Genomic DNA, 21921 nt, shown 5'->3' with positions numbered 1-21921 from the left:
TTATCAGCGACTAAACTGCCAGACTACAATTCTCAAGCTGAAAGCATCGTTCTTGTGACCAAGAGAGCTGAGCTTCAATTTGCATGGTCTCACATAACCTTCAGCAACATATGGTTTCCTCTCTTATTCGCCCCTAAAGCTGGAGGTGTGTATCCTAGCTATTTTCCAATGGCTGAAAAGCAGCTGTCCCATCTCTCCGCACATATGGAGCCAGGTGATGAAATTCATACTACACCAAAGTTGTTGTTTTTTTTTTAAATCTCTGTACTTTCTAATGAGGGGAGGCCTCATGTTAATCTATAAGTGGGTCACTTTGTTATATATAGAGGGTCAGGGGAAGGGGTCCCGCATGGATCAGTTTCCCATTACTTTGCCTTCATATGTCCAGGAAACACAGGGAGACATAAATAGAGAAGGAAGTAAGTGACCCTGCTTCTACTACTGCATACTTCAGTACTCAATAAGCACAGATGTTCTCAGTCTACCTTAAATTACCCTACAGCATCTGTTTCAGCTTGCCATCGGCCACCCACACACATATATATGGATGCAAATACACAGCATCCTAAATGAAAACACAACAATATATAATTAGGGAAACCTACTGTAATAAGAAGTTTGCCTCCACTACTCTCTACTCTAAATGCAAATATAAAACAATACAAACCAAAGAGGCTAAAAATCATCAGCAGAGAACCTGCTGACTTCTTCTGTAGACAGTGTGCAGTTATGAGCATCCTTAAGGTGCCAGTATCCGAGGGGAAGATGACCTTTCTCTTCCCAGAATAGCAGGCCTGTGGGAAACAAAGACTATGGTGACAAACACAAGAGAGTGACTGTGACCCCGCAGGGGCCAACACACATGCTCTGAACACAGCTCAACTCCAGAGCTTGCTCACCTGCGTGCAACACACACACACATATAAAATATATATATGCATGCTATAGCCTTAAAACTTTTGTTTCAAATCAGTGATTTCTTCAAAATTGGATTTCAATGATAAAATGAACAACAATCAGAGCTGAAATAGTTGAAGGAATATCTTTGTGGACCATGTTATGCTATAATAGTTTTGGCATTAGATGAGAAGAGTTAGATGAGTCACATAAGAAGTAAAACACCACACACATACATTGGTAAATAAGCCACAACCGTCTCACCGTTAGCCAAACTTAACAGAAAGACTAAAAATCAAAGAGTGAATGATAACAGTAGCAGCATTTTTCTGTATTTCATTGCTTTTGAAGTTCACATGGCTGTCTACTTCTTGACCGCTTATAGTGACGTCCGGGACTCTCGTTGTCATGGTGCGGTTGCCAGGCAACTCCAAGATGAGTGAGCTCACAAATGACCATGAGCCCTACCAAGTTCAGACTACAGAAAACAACGAAAGAAAAGAAAAAGTGTTCAAAACTTTAAGAGAGAATTGTGTTATTTTAGAGTCACCTCTCACATAAAGCCCCCTTCTGCCCCCAGGCCAGCAGATATCATATTACATACATATTTTAGCCTAGCTTAAAAAAACAAAAATAAAACAAACAACAAAAAAAACCTAATTCAAATTTAACTCCATATGATTCATAAGATTATGGGTAGATTTATGTATTCAACCCTGTGTCTGCACCTCTTTACTGCTGCCTCTTTCCAGTGAGCATCAGCTCCACCACATATTACACTTGCATCAGAGTCACTGATGTTTTGTGAACTTTTTTTGTTGAGAAAAACAGATTCTCCTTGGGATGAATTGTACTACTACTTAAAAGATACTGTATTTTTAGTAGCCTTGTACACCTCTGTTGAAGTGAAACCTTTAGAGTACTAGCTGAAATGGAAACTTATTAACTTGTCATTGGTCATTGGGTTACCTTGAATGAGGAAATAGTAAGTTTCCCTGGAACTTTAAGATTACATGTCCCTGGTGTAGCAGCATATTTCCATATATTCGGGGTTTTTTTTAAAAAAAAACAACCATGAAAGAAAAAATAATTTTTTGAAGAAAAATGTGAGAGGAAGATACTGAAACAGTTTGCTATCAAAGCACCATGAACCACATCTGTGTAGTATAGATGTGGTTCACAGTAAAGGAGAACATCGAGGCTTGTAGAGAAATGAGGCGAGAGAGGCTGGGGATTTGCTTCTCCATCCACACAGACTAAATATTTGATGGGAGGAGGTGGTGGAGAAGACAGAAGCTGAGGGGAGAGGAGGAGAACCATGGGTGCATCTCCTTTGGGAGTAATGTAAAGTGTCCCAGGCATGCAGAGGGGTTGGCGGGTCAGCACGTTACAAGAGCTGCCACAAACCTCAAGGTGAATAATTCATCTATCTTGGGTCAACAGTAGAGCAGAACAAAGAAGCTAAGGCTTTTAGCACTTGGGCTACACTGAAGGAAAAAGCGAAAAACGATGCATCAGCTCAGTTATGAAAAGGAGGACTGGGAGCAAACACGGAGCATAAAAGATAATGTTAAAGCCTTGGCTGGTACTGAAAGTCAGATAAAGTTAATTATGTGGCCACTGTTGCAAGGCGTTAGATGAAGGGTCCACCTTGCATCCTTATCACCAACACATACATAGAAAAGAAAACTAGGAGTACCGGATTTGTATAAATCACCACAGCAGTGTTTTGTTTATGCTCCCAACATCTTTTGATCCTGTGTTTCCAAAGCGAAGATGTTAGAAAGTGCACGGCGTGTGCAAAGCTTTCACCGCAGAGGTCAAGAATCTGCCTATAAAATATGATCCCAAGCAGACTGCAGCAGGCATACTCTACATTCCACGTGACGGTGTGACGTAGACGTTGATGTTTATATCCCCTCTATTGACTTTGAAGGGCACAGAAAGTGTGTGTACGCGTGTGTGTGTGTGTGTATCCTGCACTCACGCTTGTGTGACAGAACAGATCCTGAAAGTAAATAAGGCACTAAAGTGGGAATTTTCTCAGTGTTTGCGCAGCAGTGACAGTGTGCCCTATTGCACTCGCACGCAAGCACACACACATATCCTGATAATGGTCTTCTGTGTCTGTGCAACTGGTGTGGTAACAATATTATTTACAGATGAAGCTGCACTGAATTAATTATGCAAACAATGTGCAATGTGCATTCTAAATGATAATACTGTACATCGCCAGCAGCCTATTTAAATATTAATCTTTCCTTTATTAAATGAAATTTAACCATTAGCAATGTTGCAGCACTGAAAAGGCAACGCGCTTGAAGCGTATTCCATGGAGATAAACATTTCAAGTGACGCTACTGATTTCTGAGCACACCGTTAGCTCGTAGCTGAATACTGAAGTCATGTGCTACATTTGAGAGATTTGTTTCATGTACGTCTTTAACACCGTGCAGCTTACAGATGACAGTTTATGTCAGGGAACTTATTTTACATGACAGGCCACACATAGCCCACTTTGATCCTAAGTGGGCAGAACCAGTGAAACTCTCCTTTCTGTAGACAAAACGAAGTTTAACTGCTAATTTGATCCCTGCAATATATGATTGCAAGAAAAAGCAGCATTTCTTTATCAGGTTTTTCTACCTGATAAAGAAATGTTCCTGTATTAAAAAAAAAACATCTGTCAGCATGACTCTTTGAGTTTAAATTGTGAGAAATTATTGTGTAAAACAACATAAAAGGTTTTGATAGCACATTGCTTGGACTGTTCTGTAATTATAAATCAAAAGGTTTCTGTTAATTCACAGAAAACAGCCTTTTAAAAGAAATAGTGGAACATACAGGACTTTTTCTGTCATTTAATTGTTAAATTGTATTATTTTATTACTTTGGTGCAGTATGAATGGCCATGCAGGGATGCTTTTATCAGGATGAAAAGCTGTAAAACTTGAAAATATATGAAAATTAAACAGTTAAAAGTCAATAACATGTGCTGTCGTTCACATTTTCCAAAGCCATCTATTGGAGTCTGTATCAGGCTGTTTCTGATTTTTGATAATTATTATGGCATTATTGGAATATGAATTCTGGAGTTATGATAAAACAAAAAAAAATAATTGTGAGTGAACAGTGATCTTGACTGAACATCAAATTCACCATTTCATTGATTCAGTCTAGGACAGCGACCAGTCTACATGTAACATTCCAGTTCTTTCTGAGACCGTCCATTTACGAGAATTTCACCCTCAAAATCCAATCAGCTGATGAAAAAAATAATGAAAAAAAGTTCCCTCGAGCTGTAAATGAGGATAAGATGGACAGACAGATCAGACAGACTGACAACAGAAAAAAAACAAACTAAAAAAACAACAGAATAAAATAGAACCTACATGGTATAAGTAAATAAAATTCCAGTGTTCATACCACTCTTGTATGATAGAAACATGACAAAAAAAGCTGTGTTATTGACTGTATGAGCAAAATATGTGGGGTGTGGTTGCTTGCCTATTGTTCACACACATCAGTTAGAGACAGTGCAGAGACTGACTGGCATATGACGAGATAAGGGGGTATATCTGTCAGTGAAATACGCCCAGAAGGGGCAGTAATGGGGTGTGGGTCTCTAAAGGGGTAGGGTTGGGGATGCACACTGTGGCAGCATTACGCTGGCTTTGTTTGGTTCAGTGAGAATGACTATGGGTGACCGAGTGGTTTTCCTGGCGGCATTAAAGTGGATCTTCTGTGTGAAAGAAGACAGAGGTGACAAAAATGACAGTTGTAATATGACTGCCACAGCGGGGACTCCTGAAAATCTCAAGTGCTTTGCAAACAGTGACCTGTTTGAAATGCGAGTGTATCACACAAATCCAGACAGAGGTGATAAAATCTATTTTATTCATTGTTTATTATGAGTGTCCTTGCCGGAGACAACAAAATCAGAAGCCTGTAGAAATGCCATTTGTTATTTATTTTGCAAAACTGTGCTTTTTTCTCTCTCTCTGTGTTCAAGCGGCGGACCCATTTGTGGAGGTGCGCTTATGAAAGCCGACAGCCAACCTGACGCAGGGTGCGAACGCTGATCCAAAGCGGGCCGGACAAATGTCTGCACACACACCAGCACTCTGTCGCTGCCTGCCCGCGGAGATGTCAAACACGATGATGTGGGAAGAAGCTGGAGGAGAGCTCTCTGCTTGCCACTACCAAGTCAGGAAGCCCAAAAAAATTCTCATGCGATTCATACGTATGAATACACGGGAGCCATCGTCACACACGCACTCTAATCTGAATGACAACAAAGCGGCCCACGAATCTAATCCAGGCTGTGACTGGAACGATCACCTGTTTTTAGCAAACACAGCTAATGCTGGCCTATTCATCTCACTCTTTTGTCTGGTTTCGACAACTCGATAATTGTGTTACACATGTCAGGCCCCTGGAGCCAGGACAATCCTGCAAATCGTTTCAAAGTGCCCCAAATTCATTAATTACAGAGTGTGTTAATCTCATTGAGATGGGAGGGAATCGGGTGAGGAAAGGACCCTCATAACTCATCCAATTAAGTAATTGGGTGCTTCTTGGATTTAGAGGGAATGAAAGGAGCAGCTCCACTGAAAGTGAAGACTTATGTTTCATCACTAAGGATACGGTACCTACATATTCATCTACAAAGCAGAAGTTACTGTGTTCAGTAACCCGATCTTAGCTGTCTAAAAGCTAAACATTCAGCTTTTAGAAGACTGATCTAGAGCCTAAATTCTTGTCCAATAAATATCCAAGATTTAAATTTTAGTGAAGATTGCTGAACTAGCTACTCCAAGGAACCACAGGGAAGGGAATTACTGTGGATGTATTTTTATAATGAAAAACACCCATTCTACTTCATCCATCAGCTTAAAACCATTTTCTGCATCTTCTGTTGCAGTGACTCCCAGGGTGTAGGCCAGGTTCCCCTGGTGGTAGTTTGTAATATTATTCATTACTCATTGCTCTGACTAAATTTGAAGTTTGTGTCCTAGTGGCAGGTGGGTCACACATTAGTCTTAACCTCCTAAGACACGAACTCTTCCACAGCATGCATTTTTAATTTCTCTTTGATATTTGGGCATATTGGGGCCCAATGAATGTAAAAACAAAGAATTACCAGATTTTTATATATTCTTTTTTTTTTTTTTACCTTTTTTTTGTTTTTAAGAAAAATAAGAGTCACATATGAGAATATTTGTTTAAAATTTTGATAGAACAGTAGCAGTATAATGTCCTCGTAAGTGGATATCAAGCCCTTGTAGAGCAAAATTGAGTATTTTGGTCTAAATAACCAAATTCTATTTCATTTTAAGTGCACTGCCAGCTTTGGTGCTTTGTTAAAGATCCCGCAATTCCCCTAAGTGCTTCACATCGCAAAAAATGCATTATGTACCAAATGATGAACAAATCAACAAACATAAAGCCGGGCTCTTTCTGAGACGCTCCTCTCAAACAATTAGTAAAAGTACATTATGTGGCTTGATGGAACAATAGAGGCAGGCATTTATTCCGGCGAGAAAAGGGCACATGAAATACGTCTTCTTCTTCGTTTTCTGAGGGTCGATCAGACCAAGAGAATGAGTTGTGTATGCTGGGTGTGGATATGTGTGTGTGTGCATGCTCATTGAGCAGTCTGCCTGTCTGACTGCGGAGCAGCCCAGATTATGCATGAATCTGGCTGCTTATCAGCTGACCTTTAAATTGGAGCCGCGGAGTGACTGCAGTCCCAAGGGCTGACGCTCGCAACTGATTGGCTGCTCCGCCTCAGACCTGCTGACAATAGAAATTAACAGAGACAGGTGGGCATATCCGCAGGCGCAAGGAGTATTGGAGTGGAGGGAGATAGAAAGAGGTAGGCGGGAGGGGAATGGGGGGAGTGGGCGGCATTAATATAAAACTATATTTCTACTATTTTCCTCAACTTTGTGTCTTTTCTTAAGCTTCAGGAGAGAAAGAAAAAAAAAGTCATTATGTGCTGTGAAGCATGCTAACAGTGCAGCAGGTAAGGACAGGCAACTCGGTAAACCTGGATTTCATCTCTTGCTCACTCATGCTATATGTTCTTCCATTTCTCTTTGGCTCTCTGTTTCTCCCATTCATCTCGTATTGTAATGGTGGAGGGGTTTCGGCAGGATGTGATGGTTTGATAGATATCTCCAGTTGGAGGGGGGCTATGTGGAAAGAGGAGCCCGGGGCTGAAGATGAGGTGTGTGTTCTGATGTCCACTGGGGGAAAAGGAGCTCTCCGTGCCTGTGGAAGATGATGGATTATAGTGGGGGCATGGGCTTATGTGTGTGTTTTTGTGTGTTTGTGCGAGCGCGGCTCCTCCATAGCGTTGCTATGTACACAACGAAAGCGTGGCAGTGAATTAATTTTTCACAACAGCAGCTGGAAAAGGTCATTAAATAAAGCAAATGTTTGTGAATGGGAATCCCCAGAAATTAGCTTCAACATCATACACGCCACAGTGCAGTGGTGTGGCAGTAAATGGGAGTATTATGTTGTATTGTGGACAGGAGCACAGGTGGTTGAGTACACAGGCATACGCTTGGCCTTCTGTCTTATTAAAATGAACCGAGGGAAAAAAAAAAAGGATTTAATTTCCTTGTGTTTCTGCTCAAGATGGCCTTTTCTCTTAGTATCATAGTTGAACACAGTGGAATAGGTCTCCTTCCTCATGACTCTCCATGTCCTTGTATCAGGGTGTGATGGAGGGGGTGGGGTGGGGGTGGCGGTTGTCTGGTGAACCACCTACCCGTGTTTATTTCCATTCAATTCCAAACATCGGCTGTAACTGAGCCGCCGTATAAATAAAAAAGGCCCAACGTGACCTGTGAGTGTGCCTGTGACCACGTCATGTGATACTCAGATAGAGCGCGGTCATGAGATAAGATACAGCCACAGTGCTGCATCTGTCACCAACACAAAAACCTCACCAGTTGTCCAGACACAGAAGACAGAGAGCCACTATCACAACTTGTAGAGTGTGTGTGTGTGTGTCTGTGTGTGTGTCTGTGTGTGTAGGCTCAGCAATGCATGTGGGCGAGACCCTATCATAGCTGGCCACATTCCTAGCAGAAAGATAAAAGAGGCTAAATGAACCAGATCACTGGTGTGTGAGCAATAAGTGTGAATAACTGTGTTTCTGTGTGTGAGAGAGAGAGAGAGAGAGAGAGAGAGAGAGAGAGAGAGAGAGAGAGAGAGAGAGAGAGAGAGAGAGAGAGAGAGAGACAGCAAGAGTGCGCTTGTCAGTGATGAATAGGTGTTTAAGGACCTACACCTTACAGATAAGCAGAGAAAATTATCAGGGCAACAACAACAATGCTACCCTGGGAACCAGACGAATCTGCGAGCTCATGTTTCATTCGCTGTGGCAGAGCACGCCAGGCCCTCCTCCTGGTCATACAGATTTCTAAATGCTTAGTCTCCGCTACACCAAACACAACAGCTTTAAACGACAGCTGCATATAAAAGCTATATGATTGAGCAATTTCGATAAACACACAACCAAGATGCTTGGCACTGATGTGGAGCACCCTGTTAAATCCACTTTTGTCTCTATTACAGGAGTTGGATGGATAAAGAAGAACAAAAAACTGAACTTGAAGACTTCATCTGAAGCCAAGCACCAACACTGGGGCTGAAAAATGAGGCAAATATGAAAGTCCAAAAAAAGCAACTTAAATAGCCACTTGAGGCTGGCTGTGAAAATAAGCCATCCCCAATAAACTCACAGTTTGAAATCCTTCGCTCTCGCCTGTCCTTCTTTGTTTGTCCTTATTTTAAGTTGTATCATTTCCCTTAATAACCAACCAGTTATAACAGAGGGCTCCCCCTCCCTGCACCTGGCTTTGTCTTCCTGCCAAAACAGAGTTCTTCCTTCCCACCGCTCCCCAGTGCTCGCTCATAGGGGATCATCAGAAGTGCTTTGAGATGGCTGCTACTGTAATCTGAAAACTGATGTTAATTTTATTAATTATAAATGCACAACTTAACAGCAGAAATGTTTAGGGAGTATACTGTGGGTGATTATTTATATAACCAGTCTGTTGAATTGTTTTAACGTCCCAGCTATGCTTCGAGCCACTGAAGTGACCATTTTTGGGTCCCACTGGAAGTGATTTGTGTCGAAAAGACTCCATGTATGCAGGATTTTTTTTAAATTTAAACTTGAGTTAGTGTTCATAGTTTTCTTTACATCTGCTCAGCTCACCAGGTCCTATTTATCATAAGGTAACATAACCGAGTGTGAAAAAGTGGAATTTAGTAATAAAGAATCTGTATTCACTGATCTAGCCAACATCTAATCTACTAAATAAAATCAGTACTGGCATACATTTCATCTTCATTCACAACACCACAATATATTTTCGATGTTGTTTACTCCGCTGCAGAGTCCCTTCCTGATATGATGTACAGTACGGCAGATAAGTTCCCATCCTTTGAGCTCAGAAGAGGAATTTGCTGGATGACGGAGCACATCTCTCCTTCTTAAGGAACATTGTTGCATTTCATTAGGGATAAGATTCATCACATCAAGAAAACAAGAGAGCCATGCAAATCGTATTGGAGAAATTCCTACACTGTCCTCAACATTGTCTCTACAACACACACATGCACACACACATGCACACGTAGACAAATACACAAAGAACAGTTGATAAACAAAAGACACAAAGCAAACAAAAGCTGGGAGCGTTGATTCAGGAGACAAAAGGGTACATCAAGGATGGTGATACTATGTGATTGCTCATTATTGTGCACTTCAAAATGACGCATTACTGTGACAGTGGGAAGAATGGCAGCCAGCAGCCCGGAGTTAAACAGGCATATTTTTCTCTCTTTGAACAATGACAGAGGCCTGGATCCCAAAAAGACTGAACATGTGGGTTGGTGGGTTGTAACGCCGTTCTTCTGGTCAGAGGGCCAGCGCTCTGTCTGAGTGAAAGGACACCCGAGGGTCCATTTTGGAGATGGCTGTTAAGTTCCGTCTCTGACCTTGGAAAAATGGCTCAGATAAGGGCTGTATACAGACCAATTTAACAGGTCACAACCCTGTCTCAGAGTGGGAGCGACACAGCGGAAGCGTGGGAACACAGCCTAAGGGATCTGTCCCGCGATGAGATGTCGGTGATATCTAACTGTGGCCCTGACCCTGCAGCAGTGGCTGTCAGCCTATTGATTCGGAGCTCGAACAACTGGGCAGACAGAAACAGAGTCAGGTTGTGTAGCCTCATCTGGACCGGCGTGCAATGGTATATGTGCAAGTATATGTGGGGCATGTCATAGATGTGTAGTAAAGCATTGTGTGCCCAAGGCTGGCAGACAGACAACAGTGAGCAGGGAGAGACAGAAAGCACTGAAGGCAACAGCTGCATATGGGATACAACAGATCTATTCATGACAGACGTACACAAATGTGGACACAGACACACACATTTGGCATGAAACGGACAGTGGTCCCGTTGTGGCGCAGGAGATAAGAGGGATGCCATGCAAGCTCTGTGAGTTACAGTGTGGGAGTTACCACACACAACTAGCCGGCCTTCTGTGTCTTCTACTGTATTAACACAATGATCGTGCCTGTCTGCTAGAGGCTCGGTCTGAGGCGCTGAGACAGCCGACTGAGTGTGGGATGGACCTGGAGGTGTATATAAGTAATATTAGATAATAGATGGGCTTCAATGAAAGCTTTGATATTGATATAAACAAGCCATAAAACAGAAGAGAGAAACAAAGACAAAGGCACACAGAGAAAGACTGTGAGAGAACAACAACCCTGAAATATTTGTGGATTAGGCAGAAAGAACTCTAGTTCTAGTTCACACAGTGTTTGTTCCCCCCTCCCCAAAAGGGAAGCATCTATTCTCTGTATTTGAAGTTATATCTTTCTCTGTTAGAGGGGAGTGGGTAGAACAGAACATGAATTGTGACAGCTCATCTAAGGCCTCAGACAGTGATCGGGGGGGAAAACACAAGGAAATTATCCAGCTATCTATGAACTTACAGTATATAGACGCTCGCTTGCACCGACATACTTTACTTTGGTAACATTTTCAGCCTCAACTCTCGTCAAACTTTACAGGAGAGAAACTCTGCCGGGTGCCTATAAACTACTGAAGAGGAAGCTCTGTCCTTGTTTAGCAGATTGGGCCCTGTGCTTTGGCAGCTGTATGGACCTCTCTCTGGCAGAGGCTGGTCTCAAGAGGTGGATAGCAGAGACGCCTGCCAGGTGAGAGGTTGGCTCGGATTTAATCGATGCCTGCCAGAGGAGGACAGAGGAGCAGTCGAGGCAGGTGGACAGGACGCCACGGTAACTACCAGGCAGATATATTCATGGTGAGGTTCACCGGCTGACTCCGGAGCTTTTGGTGCGGCGGAGATACTCGCGCTTCAAAACGGTTTAGGGGATTGATTTGACAGCTAATTTACGGAGGAGATTTGCATAAGGCCGTGCGCTAATAAGGCGGGCTTTCCTGTTCCGTCCTTTGTCTTTTCTCACTATCTCAACAAACAGATAAATGTAAGCGAATTAAAGAGACAACAGATTCAAATTGGATATTGATTAAGAGACTAAAGCCTTGTGTTTTCTCCCGTTAAAGCTTGTGTTTAGATGATTGATTCACAATGTCAGTCTCCACACCCTGCTGTGGTGTTTGGGGCTGGTTGTGCCTTTAAGCCTTCAATGGGTCCACATCATGTCACACCATGCTAAGTGCTTTGACACAGCCACACAAAGAGCCCTGCCTATCTGATGCCAATCTCCCCAGGTCCTGGTGTCACCCAGGTGCAGCCTTTCAGAGAGAGCAAGGACAAAGTCTCCTCCTCAACAGCACTGCACAATGCCGCCTGACTGACAGCAGAAAAGACAAAATTGAGCTTCTCTGTCAAGTGGATGCTTAAGTGGAAGGAGGAAAAGTAAAAAGGACTCGAGGGCAGAAGCTTTGAGTCTACAGCAAAGAAAATGCAGAAAACAGAATCCCTTTTTAGTTGGACTCAAATAAAAAGAGCCACTTAACCTCTACGTGGCATTTCTCAGGGCTGTCGAATCACCTGGTTCACGCCCCTCCCCCCGTGACTGCTGCTCTGCAGTCATGCCAATATTAGAACAAGCTTACACAATATCTGCTCCAAAAGACAAACACCTCCCACATCATCTGTCCTTGAAACACTCCAGAGCTTGGTGCCTGAAACTCACTTCTCTTGTTCTTGAAGAGGTTAAAAACGGTGAGGATCTGCCTGAAGTAGGGCACCAGAGCTTCTCCCACCTTGTCTGCAGACATCACCAGGTGCTGCAGGACTTTCATGGTGGTGCACATCACCTGATGGTTCCTTGTGTTCAGGGCATCTGGAGGGCAGCAACATAATTTGATATCAGTTAGCAATATCAGTTAAATACAGTCAATATACACATTGTTTCTTCCTGTAAGTGAAGGCGATGATCTGCCTTGGGAATGGGTTTAGCAGACTCCCTTTTCCTTGAAAGAATTTTCCTTAAAGCAGAGCTTTGATTTAGACTAGCTTGTCTGCAATCAGTGATTTCAAATGCACTGGGGAGGCAGGAGTAAGTGAGAGCCAATCACTGGGCTATTTGGCCTACAGCTGCACTTAACTCCATTTCCCACCGATAGAGAGAACAAAAGAGAATGATGGTGGGAGAAATGGAGAGCTCGTGATCCAGAGAGACAAATATGGAGAGGAAAAAAAGGGGGAGAAAACAACATAAGACAAATGTCAAATCAGAGATTAAGATAGATGAAAGACAGAAAGGAAAGGGCTAGAAAATAACTTGTTATTAGCCTTTAAGACTGGCATATTCATACTTGTTGTTTTATTTCAGCTGCTTTGGATTTTATGTGGCCCTTTGAATGAGCACTGGTAATTCCCTTTGTGCAGTCTAAAACAGTATATCCCCACCAAAAAAGTCAGGTCTCTTCATGAAACCTTAAACTGTCATTTGACGCCTACTTTCACAAAAAAGGGGTTTGCAATACCATCACACTGACTATTCTGCCAGTAAGCACTTAGAAAAACAAATATGAAAGGCATGAAAAAAAGAAAAACCTTTTAAAAGAAATACTCAAAAACAAAGAAATCAGCTACGGAGTGCAAAAACACTGAGAGCCTGTGGTTGATGGTGAGGAAAATAGGAATAGCAGAGAAATGCCGCTATTATACAGTTTCAATCTGGTAAAAGATACTAGGACACGGCAGAAGTATTAAAGCCAGCCATTTGACTTTAAAGATGCAATGAATGAGGATATCAACTGCTCCACGCTAATTTAGAGAAACCGTAGCCACAGGTTTTGCTTCGTGGTTATGCTACTGACTTTGGTTAGTAAAGCTGTCGTAATATTAAATGCCACAGAACAAATGTCAGTCGACAGGCAAGTCAGTCAAGATAGGAATCAAACAGGTTTGCCTTTCAGTCATGTTGATGATGACAACATTCAAACACAATAAATTATTTGTTTAACGTGAGGTGACACAAATTCACAGGAAAGCTCTTTTGTCATCTTGGCCAACTGGAGGTATCTGGTTCCTCCTCTTCATAAACTGTTGATGTTGCAACTAAAGAGATTTTTGTTTCTGTTACAGGGAACAAAGGCCACATCTTAATGACTGACTCTGAATCTACTTTGCTTTGGAGATCTTTTTAGAATTTCAACTTGATTATCTGTTCAGCATGGACTGGTTGTAGCAGTTTTATTTAACAGCAGGTCTCTACCATTCCCTGTCGTGGGTGGTAGAGGCTAAAAACAGAACTAAAAGGCAGGAAATACTTGACATTCACCAGAAGCCAGAAAGCTGTTCTGGGAGTCCATCAACTGCTTATTTTTAGTGAAAAAATGCTATTTAAAAAAAAAAAAAAAAAAATTTAAAAACTAGGTAATAGACAATCCTTACAAAACTACTGCAATAAATGGCATCCCTCTCTTCCTGTCAACATGGACCGCTTACCTGCAAACCCACATACAGGGAGTGCAGAATTATTATGCAAGTTGTATTTTTGAGGAATAATTTTATTATTGAACAACAACCATGTTCTCAATGAACCCAAAAAACTCATTAATATCAAAGCTGAATGTTTTTGGAAGTAGTTTTTAGTTTGTTTGTAGTTTTAGCTATTTTAGGGGGATATCTGTGTGTGCAGGTGACTATTACTGTGCATAATTATTAGGCAACTTAACAAAAAACAAATATATACCCATTTCAATTATTTATTTTTACCAGTGAAACCAATATAACATCTCCACATTCACAAATATACATTTCTGACATTCAAAAACAAAACAAAAACAAATCAGCGACCAATATAGCCACCTTTCTTTGCAAGGACACTCAAAAGCCTGCCATCCATGGATTCTGTCAGTGTTTTGATCTGTTCACCATCAACATTGCGTGCAGCAGCAACCACAGCCTCCCAGACACTGTTCAGAGAGGTGTACTGTTTTCCCTCCTTGTAAATCTCACATTTGATGATGGACCACAGGTTCTCAATGGGGTTCAGATCAGGTGAACAAGGAGGCCATGTCATTAGTTTTTCTTCTTTTATACCCTTTCTTGCCAGCCACGCTGTGGAGTACTTGGACGCGTGTGATGGAGCATTGTCCTGCATGAAAATCATGTTTTTCTTGAAGGATGCAGACTTCTTCCTGTACCACTGCTTGAAGAAGGTGTCTTCCAGAAACTGGCAGTAGGACTGGGAGTTGAGCTTGACTCCATCCTCAACCCGAAAAGGCCCCACAAGCTCATCTTTGACGATACCAGCCCAAACCAGTACTCCACCTCCACCTTGCTGGCGTCTGAGTCGGACTGGAGCTCTCTGCCCTTTACCAATCCAGCCACGGGCCCATCCATCTGGCCCATCAAGACTCACTCTCATTTCATCAGTCCATAAAACCTTAGAAAAATCAGTCTTGAGATATTTCTTGGCCCAGTCTTGACGTTTCAGCTTGTGTGTCTTGTTCAGTGGTGGTCGTCTTTCAGCCTTTCTTACCTTGGCCATGTCTCTGAGTATTGCACACCTTGTGCTTTTGGGCACTCCAGTGATGTTGCAGCTCTGAAATATGGCCAAACTGGTGGCAAGTGGCATCTTGGCAGCTGCACGCTTGACTTTTCTCAGTTCATGGGCAGTTATTTTGCGCCTTGGTTTTTCCACATGCTTCTTGCGACCCTGTTGACTATTTTGAATGAAACGCTTGACTGTTCGATGATCACGCTTCAGAAGCTTTGCAGTTTTGAGAGTGCTGCATCCCTCTGCAAGATATCTCACTATTTTTGACTTTTCTGAGCCTGTCAAGTCCTTCTTTTGACCCATTTTGCCAAAGGAAAGGACGTTGCCTAATAATTATGCACACCTGATATAGGGTGTTGATGTCATTAGACCACACCCCTTCTCATTACAGAGATGCACATCACCTAATATGCTTAATTGGTAGTAGGCTTTCGAGCCTATACAGCTTGGAGTAAGACAACATGCATGAAGAGGATGATGTGGACAAAATACTCATTTGCCTAATAATTCTGCACTCCCTGTATGAATGGTCCTCAGCACTTAGACAACATGAAAGCTGGGGGTTCCAAAAATTCTATTGAAATGTTGAACCTGTTTATAAAGATCATCAGAAACATGGGTAAATGACAAAATGATCGGCACAGTGCTTCATACCAAAAGAAAAAGTTTGCTAAAAATAAGTTTTAAATGAAAAATAAAGGTGAAATTTCTTTTCACTGCCCTCGAGTCACAAAACCTAACGAAATAAAAAAGGTTTCTGGATTATTACCCCCATATCAGTGGTTTGTACACACACACACACACACACACACACACACACACACACACACACACACACACACACTTATATATATATATGTACACACACACTGATTGGACAGTGTTGAAACAGCACTGCATATTTGTGGAGGAGTTATTTAGGCTGTCCTTCGTGATAAAGTCTGCAAATTATCATAAACATAAGCAGCTCTGAGTTATGTATTTTTAGCACAAACTCATGAACACAATTTCTATCGGCAGCACGTGTGTATATACTGTACACTGTAAAAAACTTTCTCATAAAAATACGGTTATTTTCAGTAATGAAAATAGAGTTTGTTGCCCAAATTTTACATGGGATTTTGCCTTTTTCAAGTGCTTTTAAACATTAAATTAGGAACATTTGAATGTGATTAAAATGGTAAATAAATGGTAAATGGCCTGTATTTGTATAGTGCTTTACTAGTCCCTAAGGACCCCAAAGCTTTACACATCCAGTCATCCACTCATTCACACACACACTCACACACTGGTGATGGCAAGCTACATTGTAGCCACAGCAACCCTGGGGAGCACTGACAGAGGTTTATAGGTAATTTCATTAAACAATGAAATTACCTATAAACAAGGTCAATGAATGCGGCAATATGAATAATAATACTTAAATATACAGAAATATACAGTTAACAGTTGGTTTAAATAATAATAATAGATTGCATTCGAGACCCTCAAAGCGCTTTACAGTTCCACTATTCATTCACTCTCACATTCACACACTGGTGGAGGCAAGCTACAGTTGTAGCCACAGCTGCCCTGGGGCAGACTGACAGAAGCGAGCCTGCCATATCGTGCCATCGGCCCCTCTGGCCATCACCAGTAGGTGGTAGGTGAAGTGTCTTGCCCAAGGACACAACGACCGAGACTGTCCGAGCCGGGGCTCGAACCGGCAACCTTCTGATTACAAGACGAACCGCCAACTCTTGAGCCACGATCGCCCTAAATAACATTATTTGATGTAAAAAAAGTTTATAAGAATCATTTTATATATTTTTCCATAGCATTACATTTGAATTTCAGTTCAATCTTTCAAATAACGGACAGATATTTGTGAAATTATGATACGTTTGTGAATGTATTTTAACAATCTAAATATGCATATGTACAGACAGATACATTTAAAAAAAAAAAAAGAAAATTATGTTTTATTACATTTACAGTGATTTTATGTTATTTTACATTTGAAATGTAAAATCACAGTCTATTTATGTAAATTTAATGATATTCTAGAAAAACAGTACAAAACTGTAAAATGCACAGTAAAATACTTTTATATTACAATATTTTTTTTACAGTGTATGCTTCAAGATGAGTACAAAATTGATTGTAACAAAATTGATAGCAAAGCTATATGAATAGCCCTGCATGTAGCTCAAAGGCTTCCAGAAGCGAGAATAATGACTAATTAACTTCCAGAAACTGCTACTGTGAGCCCCTGTCTAAATGAATGGAGCCTGAAAGTGGTTCTACCTGCCTCTAACTAACCTGTAACAGCAACTAACCCAACCAGTGGGATTACATGCTTGTGTGCAGCCAAGTTAAACCCTTTGTCTTTCAGAGGAATTGGAGGGACATTTGCGATCTCTGCCATGACAGAATTCTTCCATGAATCTCTATTCATTCATTCATGGATCTCTGTTTTTCTGACTGCTACATTAGAATCAATATATATTTCAAGTCATTAGTAGAAATAGTAATTTACCCATACCTAGCTGCAGCACCTTATTCGAACTCACATAAGACTAACCGAGAGAGAGGAAAAGGGCACCAGCCCTAAAAGATTGTGTGTGAGGAGCAAAGAGAACAGCATACTGCATCACTCAGTGCAAGTGTTAAAACAGCTAATATGCAAACATGGAGCAGTCCCGAGCACACGGAGCCACACTCTCATACACCACTCACACATCACACACACAAGCGTACCCGTACATGTGCACGTACATGAGTGCACATTCCAGTGCAAGCATTTTACAAGCAATGGGACAAAAATGTCAGCTTCAGTCATGAGCACAGGCAGTGCTGAATGTGGCAGTAACAAAACACGAACCAAGTTACACAATGTTAGAAGAGTCTCATAAACAACATGAGGCTCAAAGGTTCAAGGAATATTGCATACTGCATTCAGAAAAGACTATGTGAACCAGGGCCACTGCTTTGTGTCCATCTGAGAGCAGGAGAATGAGAAGGAGCGTGACTTTATCTGTGTCGGCGACAATGTGCGAGTGTGTGAGTGAGCGAATGAGTGAATGAGTGTGTGCTGAATGAGCAAATGTATTGTGCTTCACGCCATCTCTCCATCGTTGCCTTAGTGTCTCCCCCGGATAGACAAGTGCGGTGATATCTGCCATCACCGAGATAAGGTGGAATGTGGAATGACAGGAATTTCAAACCTACATAACAAACAATGAAATTCTAATTACCAGCCAGCGCAAACAATTTTCCCTGCTGTGACATTTGGACCGCGGGACTGTTCAATTATTCATCAGCACTCTTGCCTCACTGCAAAAAAGAAAAAAAAAGAAAAAGAGAAAGGAAAAAAAAATTAAAAGAGCCAGAGTGGAAGGCAGCCGAGGGCCTGATATATTAATGCTGGTTTAAAACCTGTGTTGGGACAAATCTGAATAATCATCTATTCATGCTAAGGCCTGTTTCGTATTCAGCGTGGAAATAAAACAACGCTGACCCCGTATTCCGCTTCCTGTGAAATGTCAGAGGCAGGGGCGACACCTCGGAGAGTTTAGCAGTGAATTGTTCTCGCTCGGGGTATAAATACACTTCTGAGATCAGACGAAGATGTTCTCGTGCAGAGGCGTAACTGAGGATCTCCTCGTAATGAAAGTCTCATTTTAGTTCAAAGCCGAACAAATGCTCTGCCAATCAACTGCACGCAGGCATGTCTCAGAATCTTCCTCCTTGTTTAAGGACGCCAGAGAAAGCCCAAAACAACGGCGTTTCAAAAATATTCTGCCTTGTCTCCTGAGTCACCTTGGATCTGTTTGGCTGAACAAAACCATTTTTTACGACTTTACTTACACAAATTAATGTTTCATAGCAAACCATTTGTCATTTCAAATACACACCGGGAAAACAAAAGCCTTCTGAAATGCGTCAACGTCACAAAAATATATTAAATGCTAGAAAATCTGCTCTTGCCTCTTTTCCCACAGTAAGGTTTTCTTTCTAAAGCAAGCAAAAGGGAGCATGGTGTACAGTAGGAAAGAGTTCAGTCTTTTAGTCACTGAGGACGGGGCCTCAGAGTATAATGTCAGCCAGAGCCTTCCTCATTGTGTATTCTCATTGGGTGACCTGCAGTCATCATCAAAATTCACCAGGGCCTGATGTGGCTCAGTCGCTCTGCAGATAAGAGTCTGCCAGCCACATTGAAGATGTATTAACGTCAGAGGAGAAAAATATATATCTTGCCATTTTAGACTGTGGATGGCTTTTTACTTTCTTCCTCTTTCTGCCATCCCTCCTTCTTTCCAACGCCATAGAAAAGTAATTAATCTGCAACAGAGACACGGACTGGCGGCTTTGCCTTGTGGATGGCAAAACGGGACTGATTTTTAATAAACGAAAAAGTTAATAAGGAGCAAGCCATTTAAAATTCCATTATCAGGGCGAAGTGTGTGTTTTCATTAGGGGCATAACCATCACCTTTGGTCTGGCCTCCAGAAGGCAAATGGCCAAAACTGCTGAGCGGTTTGAACTTATAAAATGCTGTCTGGGTTACTGAGTAGCCAAGTACCACTGTGTATAATGATTAGTTGTGTGTAAAGTGAGTGCTTCATTACAGAGGGCCGAATAGACATTTTGCTTTCACGTGCCTGTATAGAGACTTACAATCTATCTGTGGTGGTAGAGGAGGTTGCAAACACACGTGTGCAAGCAAAAGAAGGCAAGCCAGTGCTTAAATTAATTATTAATATAAATACTTATTGACAAAAAACTTTGAAGCACTGACTGGTTATCTCATTTATCAACAAACTCCAGCTGAGCGGGGTTGAACTGCAGCTGGTAGTCCTTGCTCTGCTTAGTGTAGTGGCAGCTCATGAACCAATTCTCCATCAGCTGCAGGTTTTTGTTGGAGTAACCCTCAAGCTCACAGCATAGGAAAGGAAGGGCCATCTTCACCAGCTTCGACACGAGAAGGTGGATTTGAACAAGAGAAAAAAAAAATCAATCAAAAGATTCAGAGAATCTGGAGAAAACTCTGTGCACAAAGGGCAAGCTTGACATTCAACACCAGATGCCTGTGATCTTTAGGCCCTTAGGTGGCACTGCATTAGAAACATGGAAATCACTGCCTGAAATCACAGTTTTCTGTGCCACCCAAAAATGTAAGTTGAAGTTCTATCATGCAAAGAAGAAGGCACAAAAGCTGCATCTCAGATGGAAAAACAAGCCTGTACATCTGAAAGCCACCGTCAATCCTGAGCTGTAAATACAGGTTTTAGAGCAGCAACATGCTCATAACCCGGTGGCTTTTTCAGGAATGAGCTTGCATATTTCAGCAAGACAATGCTAAACCACATTAATCATAACAGCATGGCTTTGTAGTAGAAGAGCACAAGTTGCTGAACTGGCCAGCCTATAGTCCAGACCTTCCCACAAGTGAAATGTTTGTCACATTATAAAAAGAAAACTATGACAACAGAGATCAAGGTCAGCGGACCAGCTAGAATCAGACCAAATTTGGGACAACACAGCTCTCCTAAAAGTCTGGTCTCCTGAGTTCATTTATTGTTGTTAAATGAGAAGGAGATGCTACACATCGAAAAACATATGCCTGTCTCTTTTTTCTTAAAATGGTAGATTTTCACATAATCATTTGATAAAATATTGTTTTATGGAATTTGCAAATCACTGCAATCTGCTTTTATTTACATTCCACAGAGCATCCCAACTTTTTGGAATCGGGGTTGTTATGAAGCAGTAAAGCGTACGCACACACGACACTTCGGAGTTGTTACATTGTATGATGTGAAACAGTTAAGACCGAGCAGCTTGTGCTCAGTGCGACTTTCTGCCAGGGTCAGTCTGTCACCGTGTCTCTGTGTCTCCAACAGCCCTGCCTGGTGTTGGCCGTCATGCCCCTCTGCCTCCACAGACATCCAACACCCACACATAAACAAGAAGCACACACACGTACACACCCCCAGCCAACTGCCCATGACATGAACACTACCGCAGGCTCACTGGGCGCCACTTAAAGGCTCCCACTTTGAAACTGACACTCCACTTGGCAGTGGCGCCAAACAAAAGAGTTTCTGTGTGTGTGTGTGTGTGTGTTTGAGACTTTGTGCCTGTGCTTGTGCTTAAATTTTTTCAACAAAGCCACACTTTGCATTCCTCCAACTTCTTCTTTCCTTGTTCTTCCTTGTTCTTGCCGCGCATGAAACCTTTCCCGTTCGCATCCCTATGAATTCCAAAGTCTATTTTTTGAAGTCGTATACCACTTCGCCCTCAGGCACGACCTTTCGGCCCTCCTTAAACATGTGTGTGTATGTGTGTGTGTCTGAGAGACTGTGCGCACGCGTGTAAACGTGTCAGCCTGGAAAGGTAAGGAGGCACAGCATGAGTACACAGTTAAATGTAGCATGTCACCACATTCATGGCAGATTATCAGGCATACTTTTAGAGCCAGCGTCTTCCGGCAAATGCAAAATAGAAAAACAGAAAAAAAAAACAAGGACGCTTCACCCTGAGGGTTAATGCAATAATAGGAACTGTATGACAGCGAAACCAAATTAGGACGCCACATCAGGACTGGTTGTATAATATTAGAAGCGGCTGTAGCAGCAGACTGCAAGACAGGTGATTCTTTTCCTGGTAAAGCATGTTGTTCTATTTTTGTTGCATCGAATCTCCAAAGCAAAGTCTGAGAAAAGTCTAAGAAAGTAAATATATATATGTAAATATAATAAATATATATTATCTATAAAACCAAAGTGAGAAATCCATTTTCATTAAGGTCAGATTCCTTAACCCTCTAACTCTTGCCCCTTACTCCTAACTATAACGTTACCAGGCCCTTTATTTGAGTGTTTTTCAAATGTGAAAGCTAGATAATCACGGTTGGAAATTCATTTTCATGGTCCCAGTCTATGACCCAGCTTTTGTGTTTTGACTTTTGATTCAGGTTTATTTAATATTCTGTTCCT

The 21921-nt window shown here is 41.8% G+C and overlaps 1 protein-coding gene across 2 annotated transcripts in view; it reads right to left on the bottom strand.

Annotated features, from left to right (window-relative positions):
* pacrg (PARK2 co-regulated) overlaps positions 1 to 21921 on the bottom strand; it is a 149600-nt gene that overhangs the window by 45109 nt on the left and 82570 nt on the right. For both annotated transcript variants that reach the window (XM_084915027.1, XM_084915026.1), the window contains one exon: positions 12122 to 12271. In XM_084915027.1, coding sequence (XP_084771153.1) covers positions 12122 to 12271 — 150 coding nt within the window. The remainder of the gene's footprint in view (positions 1 to 12121; positions 12272 to 21921) is intronic.

This window comes from Perissodus microlepis, chromosome 19, assembly GCF_051167445.1.
Source record: "Perissodus microlepis isolate ML-2025 ecotype Zambia chromosome 19, ASM5116744v1, whole genome shotgun sequence".
NCBI lineage: Eukaryota > Metazoa > Chordata > Actinopteri > Cichliformes > Cichlidae > Perissodus > Perissodus microlepis.
The sequence above is the reverse complement of the archived record's forward strand: the minus strand, read 5'-3'. Positions and strand labels throughout refer to the sequence as shown.